The following is a 17,580-nucleotide window of genomic DNA, read 5'->3' on the forward strand; positions in this document are numbered from 1 at the left end:
ATTCAGGACTGCAATCCCACCTCCTTTTATTTTTCCTCCTATCTTTTCTGAAAACTTTATATCCTTGTATATTAAGCGCCCAGTCCTTGCTATTTTTAAGCCACATTTCTGTTATTGCCACTACATCATATTCCCATACTGCTATTTGTGCTTGTAGCTCACTTACCTTTATTCCCCATTGGCTTTATGCATTTACACACATGCATTGTAATTCTGTCTTTGCATTCCTCATAGTCCTTCTCAGTCCACTCCCATCTAATACAGAACTACTCCCTTCTCTAGTACTGTCTAACACTCTTACTCTGACCCCACGTAATACCTTATTTCCTACTTAGTGCTATCTATCCCTTCCAGCTCTTGTGTACCCCTCTTATATTATCTCCTGGTTCCCACACCCCTGTCAAGTTAGTTTAAACCCTCCCCAGTAGCACTTTTTCCATTTTAGCTACTCTGTTGGCATCAAGCATTTGTATAGAGCATCGGTGAGGCCACACCTGGAATATTGTGTGCAGTTCTGGTTCCCATGCCCAAGGAAGGATATACTTGTCATAGAGTGAGTGCAGCAGAGGTTCACCAGACTGATTCTTGGGATGGTGGGATTGTCCCAGGAGGAGAGAATGAAGAGACTGGGCCTATATTCTCTGGAGTTTAGAAAAACGAGAGGTGATCTCATAGAAAATTACAAAATTCTTAAAGGGATAGACAGGATCGATGCAGAAAGGATGTTTCCCCTGGCTGTGGGGGTTAGAACCAGGGGATACAATCTCAGAATAAAGTGCAAGCCATTTAGGACTGAGATAAGGAAGAACTCAGGTGGTGGTGGTGAATCTTTGGAATTCTCTTCCCCAGATGGTGGTGGAAGCTCAGTCACTGAGTAAGTTCAAGACAGAGATCTATATTTCTAGTTGCCAGTGACATCAAGGGAAATGGGGACAGTACAGGCATTGGCATTGAGGTAGACAATCAGCCATGATCTAGAATGGCGAAGCAGGCTCGAAGGGCTGAATGGCCTACTGCTCCTATGTTCCTATGACAGAATCCATTTGGTTAGATTTGAGGTGCAAAGAGGGTATGATTACGCTATAGGTCCCCAAATAGTGAGAGAGGATAGAAGAGCAAATCTGCAGAGAAATCATACAGATGTGCAAGAACTAGAGTGGTGATATTGGGGGACTTTAATTACCCAAATAACAACTGGGATAATTTTAGAGCGAAGGGTAAGGAGGGGGAGGAATTTCTGAAATATGTTCAGGAGAACTTCCTTGATCAGTATGTTCTCAGCCCAACTAGAAAAGAAGCATTGCTGGATCTGGTACTAGAAAATGAGGGGCTGGACTTTTTAGTCCTGCCACAGGAAGCAGCACCGGATGTGTAAAATGGCAGCTGTCGCCCACGGGACCGACACCTCTGCGATTTTGAGGCGGGCGGCCACTTTACATATACATGAAGGCCGCCCCCCAAGTCACATAGCCAGGACGGCATTGGCAACGCTGTTCACAGGGTCACTGATGCTGAAGCAGGTGCTGGCATCATTTTTAAAAGGCTGCCAGCCCTGCAGACAGTTCAACAAAGTACAGAGTTGCCCCTATCCCTGTCCTTCCCTATACACAAAGTGCAGAGTTCACCCTTCCCCACCTCGGTGGCGTCAGCCCTCCCTGGACAGGAAAGGTGAAAGCGCAAGTGCCATTCATCGTGCTGAAGATCTGGAACAGAAGGCAAGATTGGTTTATATTTTAATTCATGCAAAATATGTTATTTAAATATAGTTAAGTCAGGTCCTGTCACAGGGCAGCGGAGGAGCCACCATGGAGCTTCTGGGAACATTTAGCCCGACAATCCCAGCATCGGGTTCCATCGGGACCGCTGCTGCCCCGATTTCCCGGCCCCCACCCCGACCACAGAACCCGATGTCAGGCTGGGAACAAAATCCAGCCAGAGGTGAGCCAAGCGTCTGTGGGGGAGCACTTGGGTAAGGGTAATCATTATGTCATAAGGTTTAAACTCATAATACAGAAAATCAAGGAACAAAATAAGGTAGAATGTCTAGATTGGAAAAGGGCTCATTTCAACATAAGGGATCTAGCCAGGGTGTAATGGAAACAAAGACTGGCAGGAAGAGCTGCATCAGAACAATGGGTTATCTTTAAGGAAGAAATGCTTCAGGTGCAGGCTAGGTACATTCCAACAAGGGTGAAAGCTGGGGAAGCAAGAACAGGGCTCCTTGGTTGACGAGGGAGATTATGATGAAACAAAACAAAAAGAGGGTGTGTGATGTTTAGTTTAGAGATACAGCACTGAAACAGGCCCTTCGGCCCACCGAGTCTGTGCCGACCATCAACCACCCATTTATACTAATCCTACACTAATCCCATATTCCTACCAAACATCCCCACCTCTTCCTATATTTCCCTACCACCTACCTATACTAGTGGCAATTTATAATGGCCAATTTACCTACCAACCTGCAAGTCTTTTGGCTTGTGGGAGGAAACCGGAGCACCCGGAGAAAACCCACGCAGACACAGGGAGAACTTGCAAACTCCTCACAGGCCGTACCCAGAATTGAACCCGGGTCGCTGGAGCTGTGAGGCTGCAGTGCTAACCACTGCGCCACTGTGCCGCCCATGTATGTCAGGTGAATGCATCAGGCAAGAACCAGGCCAAATAAAATAAGTTGAGAGGGAGGTGAAGTGGAAAATAAGACTGGCTGTCAACATAAAAGGGAACACAAAGATCTTCCACCAGCATATAGATAGTAAGCAAGTAGTAAGGGGAGGAGTGGGGCCCATTAGGGACAGAGATGGCAATATATGCTTAGAGGCACAGGGTAAGGCTAATATACTTAGTGAGTATGGTACTAAAAAGGCAGGCTATGCTTAGGGTGACAGGTTACTGGTGATAGTTGAGCCTAGGTAGGTGAACTCTTGAACCACTATATTTGATGGATAGAGCATTTCTGACTTCCTGTTCCATGATGTTCATTTTCTTGAGGCTGATGGCGAGGCCAAATTTGTTGCAGGCAGCTGCAAACCTGTCGATGAGTCTCTGCAGACACTCTTCTGTGTGGGTTGTTAATGCAGCATCGTCAGCAAAGAGGAGATCCCTGATGAGGACTTTCTGTACTTTGGTCTTTGCTCTTAGACGGGCAAGGTTGAACAATCTGCCATCTGATCTTGTGTGGAGGAAAATTCCTTCTTCTGAAGACTTGAACGCATGTGAGAGCAGCAGGGAGAAGATCCCAAACAGTGTAGGTGCGAGAACACAGCCCTGTTTCACACCACTCAGGATAGGAAAGGGCTCTGATGAGGTGCCGCTATGCTGAATTGTGCCTTTCATATTGTCATGGAATGAGGTGATGATACTTAGTAGCTTTGGTGGACATCGATCTTTGCTAGTAGTCTGAAGAGACCACGTCTGCTGACGAGGTCAAAGGCTTTGGTGAGATCAATGAAAGCAATGTAGAGGGGCATCGGTTGTTCGCGGCATTTCTCCTGTAGCTGGCAAATGGGAGAACAGCATGTCAATGGTGGATCGCTCTGCTCTAAAGCCACACTGTGCCTCAGGGTAGACATGCTCAGCCAGCTTCTGCAGCCTGTTTAAAGCGACTCGAGCGAAGACTTTCCCCACAATGCTGAGCAGGGAGATTCCACGGTAGTTGTTGCAGTCACCGCGGTCACCCTTGTTCTTATAGAGGGTGATAATATTGGCATTGCACATGGCCAACCAGTAACCTGTCTCTCGATGCAGAAAATCAACAAGCGCATGGGAAAGGCTTCCACTGCTTTGTCCAGACTGGCCAAGAGAGTGTGGAAAAATGGTGCACTGACATGGAACACAAAAGTCCGAGTGTATAAAGCCTGTGTCCTCAGAACCTTGCACTACGGCAGCGAGGCCTGGACAACGTATGTCAGCCAAGAGCGACGTCTCAATTCGTTCCACCTTCGCTGCCTCCGGAGAATCCTTGGCATCAGCTGGAAGGACCATATCTCCAATGCAGGAGTCCTCGAGGCGGAACAACATCCCCAGCATATACATCCTACTGAGCCAGCGGCGCTTGAGATGGCTTGGCCATGTGAGCCGCATGGAAGATGGCAGGATCCCCAAGGATACATTGTACAGCGAGCTCGCAACTGGTATTAGACCCACCGGCCGTCCATGTCTCCGCTTTAAAGACGTCTGCAAACGCGACATGAAGTCCTGTGACATTGATCACTAGTCGTGGGAGTCAGTTGCCAATGATCGCCAGAGCTGGCGGGCAGCCATAAAGGTGGGGCTAAAGTGTGGCGTGTCGAAGAGACTTAGCAGTTGGCAGGAAAAAAGACAGAAGCACAAGGGGAGAGCCAACTGTGTAACAGCCCCGACAACCAATTTTATCTGCAGCACCTGTGGAAAAGTCTGTCACTCTAGAATTGGCCTTTATAGCCACTCCAAGCGTTGCTTCACAAACCACTGACCACCTCCAGGTGCTTACCCATTGTCTCACGAGCCAAGGAGGCCAAAGAAGAAGAAGAAAGAAGATGCTTAGGGTAGACAAGTCACCTGGTCCGATGGCTTGCATCCCAGGTTGCTCAAGGAAGTGGTGGTGGAGATATCAGAAGGGCTTCCCATAATCTTCCAATTTTCCCTGGATATACGGGAGGTGCCAGAGGATTGGAGGGCAGCAAATGTGACCCCCTCATTCAAGAAAGGGTGTAAGGACAGTCCTAGCAACTACAGTGGTGGGTATTGTTTTAGAAACTATCAGGAAAAATATTAACAGACACTTAGGTTCGAGTTAATAAAGGATAGTCAGCATGGATTTGTAAAGACAGATCATGCTTGACAAACCTAATTGAATTTTTTTAATGAAGTAACAGAGAGAGAAAGTTGATGAAGGGAATGCAGTGGATGTTGTTTGTATGGATTTTAAGGAAGTATTTGATAAGGTCCTACATAAAAGGCTGGTTAAGAAAATTGAAGCTCATGGAATAGGAGGGTCAGTGTCCAATTGGATAAAAAATTGGTTTATGGACAGACAACAGTGAGTCATAGTAAATGGTTGCTTTTCAAATTGGAGGATGGTAGACAGTTGGGTTTAGTAAAGCATATGGGATCTTGGGATTCATAAATAGAGGCATGGAGTACAAAAGCAAGGAAGTTACGCTGAACCTTTATAAAGCTCTGGTTAGGCCCCAGCTTGGAGTACCGCATCCAGCTCTGGTCACCATAGTTCAGGAAGGATGTGAGAGCCCTTGAGAGGGTGCAGTGATTTACCAGGATGGTTCCAGGGATGGAGAATTTTAGTTGGAAGGTTAGGTTGGAAAAGCTGCATTTGTTCTCCTTAGAACAAAGGAGATTGAGGGGAGATTTAATAGAAGTGTATAAGATTATGACAAGCTTAGATAAGTTAGACAAGGAACATCTGTTCCCATTTACCATAACTAACAGTAAAGGACTAGGGGACACAGACTGAAATTTTGAGCAAAAGATGCAGGGGGAATATGAGGAAGCACTTTGTTACACAACGGGTGGTAATGACATGGAACTCGCTGCCCACAAGGGTGGTGGACATGAAGACGATCAATGACTTCAAGAGGAAGTTGGATGGCAACCTGAGCGAAATGAACTTGCAGGGCTACGGGGATCAAGCTGTGGAGTGAGACTGACAGCATAGCTCAGTGGAGAGCTGGCATGGATATGATGGGCTGAATGGCCTCCATCTGTGTTGTAAAGGACTCTATGACGAATACTCCTCACTTTGAGGAGCACAAAAATTTCCCAAGTTAAAATGAACACCTACCTACAACCACTTGTTGAGGGATTATCTTGTTCCGAACTGGCACTAATGAGGCTGAATCCATTTGAGCTGCTGCGAAGTGACAGGCTCTGGGAGTTGGAACTGCATAATAAAAAAAAAAGTGTTACCTTTATCCTCTCCGACAGCCATTATCCCTGTAATAAATGTCCAAATCAACAGCAATCCTAAAACCTATTCATTAATTTTACCCATTTAACAAGCTTCACACTGAGCATTAACTTTAACTTACTACTGACCAAGTTGCAATGTCCAAAGCTCAGAAGGGAATGTACTGGTTGGGTGGGGTGGGGGGTGACGAAATAATTTTAACTACCAGGCACCTGGAACACATGGACTAACTGCTATAGAGCTGTGGTGGGAGGCGCAATTCCTTAACCTCATTAATATGTAGTGAGTGAACTGCACACTCTCAAGGGGCATATCGGTGCAATTCACCAGTTCCAGACCAGCAGAATAATCGCATGGCCCAGAGCTGACCCAGCTGGGAAAAAGGTAGGTGGGGGTGAGGAGTGACCTCAGGCAGGAGTGGCCCATATTCATGTAGAGCACAAAGAAGCACTCCCGCTCCTCTGGGCCCCACAAAAATAATTTCAACATTTACCTTTTTAGGCCTGTTCCGCTGTACTGCCAGGTTTCACTGAGCAAAGCATCATTAAAAAGGCATCTAGGACCTACATGTATCATCAAACCCTCATTTGCACCAAGTCATGAGGCAAAAGCCCAGAAAATATGGCAGCTGAATGGAACCAAGGCACCAAGTCCACTGCTACGATTTTAACTCCACTATTTCCTGATTCACTGAGAGGAGGGAGCTAAAACTGGACCTTTTGTTTCATCAAGTGATAGTATTAACATGATGGAAATTGACTTTGCTGTTCTAGAACATGCCACTAGTGGTGAAGTAAAGCCAGAAGTTGAGCCTACTCTCTATACATATATACATCATACATATTGATGCTGTCTACGTTCAACATAGGAGTTTCCACACATTTTCTATCTTGTAAGTCAAAATATAGGACAACTCAGGGACCCAGTATAAATCACCATCACCTTGAGTTACATTAGGGCTGTCAATACAAATTTTGCAAACATATCCAGAAACACAATACAATAGAAGCAAGTGGTTGTTCCTTAATTGGGATCTAGTTCATTCAAGACTAATAAGCATACAGAGCAAACAATACCTACTAAAAAAAAAGATATAACAGAACTTAAAAGGGGCCCTCACCAGAATGCCTTAAGAGCACCGTGAGATTTTGTTTTAAAATGCTACATTATGAACTGCCTGCTAAGTAGTTCAGGGAATAGCTTTGCTGAACTTAAAAATCCATCCATCCTTATCCTAAAAGCAGGGGATAAAACAAAATACCCATTTTGGGATAGATCCTTTCTGTGCACTACTTGCAATGAAGTGGTGAGGAGGCTTCTGGAAATTCATGATCTTGCTTCAAAGAGCAGAGGAGTTTTCCTCAGGTTTATTTCTATCTCCCAATATTTTGTCATTTATTTTGTGGTCTTGTATAGTTAGCCATTGTTATCTTCTTTCATGAGCTTTTTCCCCCACCACTCATTTAGAACATCCTTCTGCAAAAACCAAAGCAGTAAATCCCATTAGGACAGGGCGATGGGTCTGGGAATGCCAATGGAAAATATCTTTCTGCCATGTAGGGAATGTGCACTGGAATACAAAGTTCGAATGCTATGGAAAATACTCCAGGGAAGGTACTTTCTACAGCATTAGAACTGTATATTTATCCAGGAATTGTGTATGCATATTCTAAGAACACCTGAAGTATGCAGGATAGGATCACTGTAAGCAACATTATCCACTCAGCATTTTAAACGTGCTGGTACCAAACTGCCCACTTATTTTAAAAGCAGCATTAGCTCATTTATTTTAGATGATTTACCTCCAGTAAATAGTGGCAGAGGAATCAGGTACAAGCATATCATATCAACTTTTGTGCACCAATTACTAACAGCAATTTCTACTCTCAAAACACTTAAAATATTCTTGAAGTGGTTGTGACTGCAGACTCTTCCAGCAGTTATGTAATATTGCTGCAGTACATATCCAGCCTTGAAACCACATAAGCACATATGAGCAGCAGTCTGTGTTATACAATCAGTTGTGTGATCTTTTGAATGTTTCAAGACCAATACTTCGTCAATCTAACAGACTTTAGAAGGCACAAAGACACAAAGCCTGTAACAGTTTTCCACTTGATGGGCCATTTTAAAGCAGTAGCACTTTGCAAAGCAGAAGAAAATTCAACAACATTTTCTAAAGAAAAAATTAAGCAAGAGGGTAATTGTCATCTATGCAAGACCTATAGCATCCCACTCCCTACTTTCCTCCAGGATAGTCAGCTTCACTGCAATACGCTGATTCACTATACAACAATGTCTAATTAGTTAGCCATTTGGTTCCTGTTTGAGATCCTCTATACAGGTATTAATGAAAGGATTGAGTCTTATTTCAGAATACCTATTTTAAAACTACAATTAAAAAAGGCGGGTGAAAGTAGCCATCCACACCAGGAAGGTCCCACTTTCAGTTCACAATCTATGCTCACTTAGGAATACAGCAGGCAGTGGTTGAAGAGCTCATCAGCGGGTTAGGGAGTAGAAGGTCAGTCAGGGTTCTTGCTCCTAATCTTCATCCATTAACTAATGTTTGTGGGGGATGTTAAATGAGGCTCGATTGTGATCCTTGCCCTGCAACTGAATAGCTTGCTGACACTCTTTATTGAGACTCATGGGTGCACAGCCACTTGGATGAGGTGCTGGGTACACATGAGGAAAAGGTCCCCTTCCCCACCCCCAAAACTAATCAAATAGTTTCAGACAAGGAAGGGAGAATATTAAAAATTATGTTTTTAAGTGCATGTATCTTGTAAAAACAATTAATTTTGCATACAAATCTAGAATTGAAGACATGGCTCAATAACCTAAAGAGGAATAGTGAGCTACTAGATGTCACTATACAAGTCTCTAAAAAAGGTACCAATCACTAAAGCAAATAAATCAAATGGCATATTTATAATAAAATTATAATGCTGAGTCAAATAGGTAACTCCTTAGAACATGTGCATTTTATCGGAACTGAAAAATGTTTTCCCAAAACTTAATCTCCTACAATTGCCCCTCATTATTGGTGTTAACATCTTAAATGCTGATAAGAATGTATCAGCTGAAAAAGGAAATGCCAAACCTCAATACTGTACACCATATTACTTTAAATACAAGAGGAGAAATTACTTGGAACCAACCTGGTAGTAGGTTTAAATTTTTCAAATGAGAGAGGCATGAAAGGAAGCCTCTTATTTCGGATATATACTTCATCAAATCTTCGTTTTCTTTTCTTTGTATTAGTACTTCAAAAATTACACAGCAAACATAAGAATGTCATATTTTATAATGTGATACATAAAACAAATCATATTAACTATAATTTGATAACTTCAGCATAGTCATGCACCAGTCAGTTTATAGAAAATTAAAACAAGGTTAAACATTTAGTTTGTACAAGTTATTTCCTCAAGTTATGAATATGGATTTTTCAAATGACAATTCAATTCACATTTATCTCCGATACATGCAACATGTTCAACACTACCAAACATGTTAATTTTATTGCTCAAGCAATATTGGAAAAGACAGTTAAAGATTGTGCTCCAAACTACTTGGATTTACACATCTGAAACATTAAAAAAAAAATACAACTTGGTTCCAAGTGACTAATAGAAAGTACTGGATGATCAATATTTCAGCACTGAACTCAAGTTAAAAACTACAGTGATGCAACATAAAATAGTCAAACAGCACAAGGAGTAGGTTAAGAGTAAGAAGAGTTTCTTTCTTCCTTTGTCTCCCTTACATCACATGCTGTCGAGCTGGTGGACCACCTATACTTCCTCCTTCTCCAACAATGCTGCTATGAAACCTGCCATTCGGAAGTATGCACTATCAATTGGACTGGCTCTACCTTACAGTTTTCCTTGAGGTGGGAAAGTGCATGACCTCCATCAGCATAGATCAAAAGCTCATCAGGCAACTGCATGTTCGTCAGGAAGGGGAGGTGGGAAAGCTAGAGTAGTGAAAAGCCACATCCAACTACTCTGGTCAAGCTCACTATGAAATTCAAAAGCAACATAACTACAGCAATACATCAAATATTCGATCAACAAGCATCATCAGATGGAGCTTGACAACACTGTCATTTGCAGATCATATAGTTGATGTGTGAAAGTGCATCTATATTGATTTTACAAGCGACAACTTGAATTTTCATATTTATTGGCTTTGATAATTGCATTGTACATTATGCATAGAGTAGTAGGCAAGTGCCATAAAAATGCACACTACTATTGTCCAACACATTGAGCATGCATCAGAATATTGCAGGTGGTTCGAGGCCACATATTTTGATGCATGCAGCAAAAACACACTAAGTAAGAGAAATTTCCAAAAAGACATGAATTTCAATGTGGATATTGCTCCATTATAATGCAATTACCAGTCTGTATCGTTACCCATGATATTCTGCCAGACTTAGTTTTACAATTGCCTTCAAATAAGAATCCTATTTTGATCCATCCATAATGAATGTAGTAAGGAAAAAAAAAAAAGTAGCTTGTCACCAGTTTTAATTCAAAATTAGAGCTTTTTCTAAGGGGGGCAAGAGACCAGAAGGAGAATGAGGAAGAAGAAAGGAAACAGTGGTGGGTAAATTTTTCAAACACTTTTCCCACATTTATTTTAGAACACTCCGATAAAGCCTGGCTCGGGCATAAAATTAAAACCTGACCCGGGAACAGTCAACCTGAACACGACCCGGGCCAGAGTCCTTTCATTTTTTTTTTAAATGCCCTACTCCACGCGTAAATAATATATCAGATTAAAACGAAAACAATACGAAACAAAACAGCACAGTCCAGCCTGACCTGACCCAAGCCCAAATGCTGGACACAGAGTACAGACCCAACCCGACCCCGATACATGTAGCTGGGTTTGGGTCGGGTTGCCAGGCTTGACACTCCGAGATACTTCTAATTGATAAAATAAAGGAAAAATACTCCAGTGGCAGAAAACCAGTTCTTACTACTTATGACTCTTTCAATGTTAGTTGTTCAGCTCAGAGATCAACAAAAGTGTCAAACAAAATGGTCAAAGTCACTAGTCAAATCACATTTTTTTGAAATGTAATTCCACATATGAAACAACCAACAAGCCTAATTTCAAAATAAAAGCCCAGTATAAACTGGTGACAATATCAAGTGGGTTTACAGTTGGATTGACAGGCAAACATGTTGTACCACAACACAACTAAATCCCCCACTGCTGGTAGCACAGCTCTTTAAGAACTCGAGCAGCAATCATACTTTCTATTGCTTTAAATACAATTGTACAGTCTCCTACCTTTTACTGCTCTCTAATGAATCCAAGAGTAAAGCTGAATCTTTTCCATTTTGGCTGGCACTACTGCTCGAGTTCTCTGAAAATTCATTCACATTTGAATCAGTTCCACTTGATCCATTGCTTTTCATCTCCACATCATCATGCAACTGCTGCACTTCCCCATCTTGTGCTTGATTCTGAATATTGCCACTACTTGAATGCAGGACCAACTCAGCCTCCTGGAACCCAGATTCAGAAAAAGTGGCCATTTTCTGATGTCAGTCTAAGGAGGAAGAACAAAACATCTTGTTACGGTAACCAAGGTGGAGATCAGAAAATATACTGTTCAATCCTGTTCTCTTGGAGACTTAACAAAAGTTCAGTGTACATTCTTCTCCAGGAGTAAAAATAGGAAGAACCAAAGATTACTTTTAAGACAGAAAATGATCTATACTTGACCACAAAATCAACCTTCAAACCACATTACCCCAATTTTAATCCATTCCCAAAGAAATCTGTATATTCTGCAGCTTTTCATTCATCAAAGTAAACCCCCCTTAGAACCAAAATCATGTTCTTCTGCTTTCTGAAGTAATTAGTTTTATTAATTTCAGAATAGGTAGAGTTTTAGACACCAAGTCTGGAAACAGTAATAGTGGTGAATGGGGAGAAACCCATTTCCAGTTCTGTGACATCAGCCTGGAATGGGATAGCACTTGTGCTCAATGAAGTGAGAACATGTCAATCAATAGTGGGCAATGGAATAACCTGGGTATCCGGTGTCAAACATGACCAGATCAGAGAAAATGCCTTCTACTCTACCTCAACACTATGCTTCAACTCCAACTGCAGAGGTGTGCCTAGTTCCTCAACCAGTGTGACACTTTCCCAATTTCCTACATTGGCCATCTCTGTGGTTTAAGTGCCAATATTTGTACCACGTTAGGGAAGCTTGCAAGTTGCGAATTTTCACTCGCTCGGAACAGGTTTGAAACTACCCAACACATTTCACATCAGACAGAATTTTCAGCCTATCTCAGCTATGCACAGGATTTTCACTTAATAGAAACATAGGTAAAACATAAAAGGAAAGGACTGCAAGTCCACAATACAATTTTAAAACTTAAAATGTACATCCAGCAGCAAATGTTCTTGGAATTCAACAGATTAATTCAAGACAAGGGTGTTCCACATGGAAAGTGCATTCAGGGGGCTGGATTTTATGTTCTCCGCCATGGCGGGTTGGGAGGCAGGGAGGGAATTTAATCAGGTGGGATGGTGGCAGGTGGGGACACCACTACCCTCCTACCTCCATCTCAATTAAGTCTGTGGTGGGAGGGCCCGTTGATGACCTTATCACCCGGCTGCCAATCGAGGCCCAACATGGGCAATTAAAGCCCAATTAAGGGCCTCTTCCCACCACCACTGGTATTGGCCCAGTGGCAGGCAAGCCTGTCGCCACACAGGAAGCACAACGAACAAATCCATGTGGGGTTGCTTGCTGGCTCCCAAGGGAGTCCCACATTCAAAGGCACTTAATGACGGATTGAAGGACCCGCCATCGGGAAGGGGTGGGGGGCCGCTGACAGCTATCTTCCCCCGATCACTCAACTGTGGCCTGGGTCCAATGATCCTGGTCCGCGGGTGGGTGCATTACCAGCCGAAACCAACTCCTCCACTGATTGGCTGTCAGCTCTTAGCAGGTCGGACTTCTACCCCCGTGGTCCGTAATCCAGGGAAGGCACACCGCTGCCCAGTTATGAGCCTGATTGGGATGGCCGCCGCATTACATCACGCAAGGAGGTGATCAGCAACTCCCACTGGCTCTTCAGCCAGTGAGCGAGATCCCCGACGCCTCCATTAAATACCACCCAGGAAGTACCTCTCAGTCCATAATACCTGTGCTGGTGGAACTATCTGCTCAATCTGCATTTCTCTACCCCATTGCCTTTGTGGCTTGCACTCTTCTGTTTCAAATATTTATTCAGCCTCAATGGGTAAAGGCCACAGTCTAAGGCCATCCCGCCATAGAACTCCGAGGGATTGGAATACATGTAAAGCCCCCTTGGGCAGTATGAACCAGAGAATGTTTGACATGAAATGTAAATGTATATTGTAAATATAACATGTAATGGTAAGTGCAGTGAGGAAGCTCAGAGTGCCACACGTCATACTGCACTTTAGGTAATGTCAAATTAGAACTGTTATGTAATGTACTTTTGCAAAATTTTAATAAAGTATATTTTGACAAGAAAATTTAACCAATTTCCCTTTAAAATTATTTTAGTCACAAGAACTAAATGTAATCTAAATTGTAAAACGACTGTTCTGAGTCCATTTGTCTGTATCCAAAAGGAATCAAACAGATTAGCTGGGAAGTTCATCTCACAGCTGTTTGAGGCACGCATGACACACAAGAACTGCTACATATACCGAATCATACCAATTACATATTCCCAGATGTTTTCCTTTGCTGAACAAACTTATTTTCCAGCATTCGTTATCAAATGATTAAAGCTCTCAAACTTATGAAGCAGTATGTATTGGCAAGTCTATTATTTCATCTTGAAACTGATCATTGCTGCAGGATTTTTTCTGGCCCAACGACCCAGTGGTATTTTCAATTAATTCATTCTTCACTGCTTAACCAGCAACAGATGAAGATTAACATTACAACAATATAAAGAAAAATCATAGTATATCAGTAGACTTCAGGACAGTCACAGTAGGTAACAGTAACTGTAAAGATAAAAGACAGTTTGACATTTTGGATGCGTAACCTTTCATCAGAACGAATGGTTCGATTAAGCATTACATGTGAAATGTCATGGTCTGTCTTTTCTCTTTACAGATGCAGACTGTCCTGTTGCGTATGTCTTTTTTTTTTGTATTTTTGTAACCTGGGATTATTTTGCCTTTAATAAAATACATGGCAATTTGGGTCTAGCATCAGTTTCAACAAAATCTTTACTCCCCTCACATGGCAGTAACTGCTGTCATATTCAAACACAGTATTTTACAAATCAAAGCAGACCCCTTTTGCACATAACATTTTCTACAGGTATAACACTTTCAGACACCAAGATCAACATTAATTTTTGGCCTTGATAGTTTAGAATACAACCACAAAAATACTATTGGGACAACATGTAACACACAAATTTGGTCAACAGGAAACTGGACTATGTGTAACTTCTAACAGTGACTAATTTATGAAACACAGAAAAAGGCTACTGTGAACAAGACCTAGCGACATATTCTGTTTTGGCAACAAAAAAGTGTATTGTGTGAAACTTCTAATACTAACAGCAATTTATAATATAACCACAGAGAAAATTACCATGACAATACCAGTCAACTGTATAGGTATAACTCAAACTAAAATAGAACAAGCCAAGTATAGCACACACAGCCATCCAATCACAAGGATTAAAAGCTATTCCAAGGAGATTATCTGATCCTGTTAAATTAATTTAATTTCCACTTTGCTGTGGATCTTGCTATTAATCATACCTCATCTTTAATTTAACCAATTTATAGAAATAAGTTGTTACACTCTGAAGTTCCTAAAACAATACATATACAACATAGTATATATCAAGATGCCCTGATCCTCAGATATAAAGAGAAATAAAGGGAGAGCACAGTGGCGCAGTGGTTAGCACCGCAGCCTCACAGCTCCAGGGACCCGGGTTCGATTCCGGGTACTGCCCTGTGTGGAGTTTGCAAGTTCTCCCTGTGCCTGCGTGGGTTTTCTCCGGGTGCTCCGGTTTCCTCCCACAAGCCAAAAGACTTGCAGGTTGATAGGTAAATTGGCCATTATAAATTGTCACTAGTATAGGTAGGTGGTAGGGAAATATAGGGACAGGTGGGGATGTTTGGTAGGAATATGGGATTAGTGTAGGATTAGTATAAATGGGTGGTTGATGTTCGGCACAGACTCGGTGGGCCGAAGGGCCTGTTTCAGTGCTGTATCTCTAATCTAAAACAGAAAAGCTGCTGATGCAAACCTGTAATTACAATTCTATTATGGAAATGTGAGCACTCAGATTTTCCACATCACTGTAGTGCTTTATCCAGTAATGAGATTGTTATTTCTGAAAATAATTCTTACGGTGATAGAACACTTGGGTGTTGACCCACTATCAAAGTTGCAGTAAAAGACATGCAAATGAGCATTGGTCAGCTGGCATTTGGAAGAGGTGAACTTACTCGCATAATGATGTGCACTAACAATGATATAACACCACCTCATATAAAGTCCAGATGGAAAAGAAAATCAAAATTTTAACTTTTTAAAAAAAAACCTGAAATTGTACTGCCATTCACATTAAAAATTAGGAAGAGCTGACAAAAAAGCCAGTTCTTTCTGGTCATGACCATCATGAACAGTCCCATGAATATGACCACCTACAAGCATCCATTGGATTATAATCACATACAGCTCTAATTACCCTCGTTTTAAGAGAAGTGAGCTGCACAACAAAGTATATCAGGAAGTTAAAAATTAAGCTGCGTAACAGTAATCAGGATGAGGTTTAAACAACTGTAAACAAGAGTCCCTTGTATTTCTTTTATTAAGTGAAATAAATTTTCACTAGCATTACTGTGAAAAATAGAGCCATCAGTGCCTTAGTTACACAGTATGAGAGTGGTAGGAAGATAGATAACCACAATGACTGCAACTATCCAGAAGTATGTAATCAACACACATCACACATGTGCCACTATGTGATCTAGTAGTCAGAAATAAACCACCCATCAACTTTTAGCACAAGGGATCCCAAAATGTTATTGGTCAAATTCACTCTTGTTCTTGCACCCAATTGGGGGAGAGGGGAGTGAGACTACTGGCTAGCTCTGCACAGGCACAACGGGCCAAATGGCCGCCTTTTGTGCTATTAGATTCTGTGTAATGGTCAAACTGAGAGTCTGTTCAGAAAGCTTGCTGAAAAATACTGTACTTGTACATTTCCTCTATTTCATTGGTTCCAAGTAGAACACAGAAACAACAAAAAACACTGGTTACAATCTAACAGCTGCACAACAAAGTATATCAGGAAGTTAAAAATTAAGCTGCGTGACAGTAATCAGGATGAGGTTTAAACAACTGTAAACAAGCGTCCCCTGTATTTCTTCTATTAAGTGAAAGAAATTTTTGCCGAACACACAGTCTCTCTGCCACCGGTTGGAATTACGAAACCGTAACTTTAACATTAGTTAAAAAAAAACTTAGGGAACGAAACTAATCAAAACAAGTCAATACAGCATTACATTTGCAACTACCTACACTGTAGCTTGTTTACCTGGGTGCGTGTGCACTGCTTCACGACGAATAAATGCAACCTCACAATGAATAGATAATCTTATTTGGGAACACGGTTGGCGTTGGCCCACATCAACACATTTCCCCGGCACCGGTGGGATTATGTAACTGCTCTATAAAACACATTGAAGCCACCCGAAATCAGTCTAGCTGCACCGAAGCAAAAGCAGAATCATCAGGTACACGTTTAATTCAACGATCCAGAGTGCAGGAAAGAGGAACAACTAATAATATTTTCCCTACCTTTCTGAAGAACTTCATGCCAAGGTAAAATATAACAAACTTACCCTTTCAGCTTCGATTGCACCGCTGCCAACACTAGCAATCCACACTGCCTGCCCGATTGCACTTGGTTGGCGCGACTGCACACATCAGGGAACGTGACAAGTCAGGCCACCCCCCCCTCTTTTCTCATTGGCCGGCAGCCTCCATGTCGAGTGGGCCAGACCATTGTTACGTCGAACGCTGGCCGTCGGCGCGTTACCATTGGCCTCTCAGCCTGTCAATCTGCCACTCTCGCTATACAGCACTCACGTGGAATCCAATGTGTTGTTTTCGGACTGCGCAGCGTTCCAAAGCCTCACTGGCCAGAAAGGCGCTCGTTAGAGCCAAAGCTATGGCGATTCGTCATCTGCACTAATTGATTTTGCTCCGGCGCTGTGGCATTGGCTCTGCAATAGCATGCTTTGTGCAAGCGTGACTTGCAGAAGGTGTGGCTTATGTCAGGTGGCATGAAAGGTGCCGTTGCACAGCAAAACAATAACTGAACTTGCAGCAGAATGACGATTTCTACTGATGCATTGTTAAAGAAAAACAGCCAGCAATTTGTAGCAAGCAAGTGATACACCGTGAAGTAGGAATCGCCATAGTTAGCACCGTGTTGGCCTTGACCTCGCAAAATCGCCCACCAACCTATGCATGAGTGTCAAGATTCTGCTGCATTTGCGCTGTAAAAACGAATTAAACTCACCATATAGAGTTCAGGGCATAAAGACCCTGGTTATAAGGTCTTGAGATGCCACTCATCCTTGGAAACTCAGAAAGGGAACAATTGAAA

The 17,580-nt window shown here is 42.3% G+C and overlaps 1 protein-coding gene across 4 annotated transcripts in view; it reads right to left on the reverse strand.

Moving 5' to 3' along the window:
- Positions 1 to 16,883, reverse strand: part of per2 (period circadian clock 2) — a 75,665-nt gene extending 58,782 nt beyond the window's left edge. For 3 of the 4 annotated variants that reach the window (XR_010975959.1, XM_068042098.1, XM_068042096.1), the window contains exons 1-4: positions 16,811 to 16,883; positions 11,219 to 11,480; positions 9,070 to 9,174; positions 5,780 to 5,878 (exon numbers count right to left, since the gene is read on the reverse strand). Coding sequence is in view for 3 of the 4 variants with exons in the window: in XM_068042098.1 (XP_067898199.1) it covers positions 5,780 to 5,878; positions 9,070 to 9,174; positions 11,219 to 11,466 (452 nt within the window). In the remaining variant the exon portion in view is untranslated. The remainder of the gene's footprint in view (positions 1 to 5,779; positions 5,879 to 9,069; positions 9,175 to 11,218; positions 11,481 to 16,810) is intronic. The other variant, XM_068042099.1, reaches the window with a different exon arrangement.
- Positions 16,884 to 17,580: the final 697 nt, after the last annotated feature.

This window comes from Heterodontus francisci, chromosome 11 (assembly GCF_036365525.1).
Source record: "Heterodontus francisci isolate sHetFra1 chromosome 11, sHetFra1.hap1, whole genome shotgun sequence".
NCBI lineage: Eukaryota > Metazoa > Chordata > Chondrichthyes > Heterodontiformes > Heterodontidae > Heterodontus > Heterodontus francisci.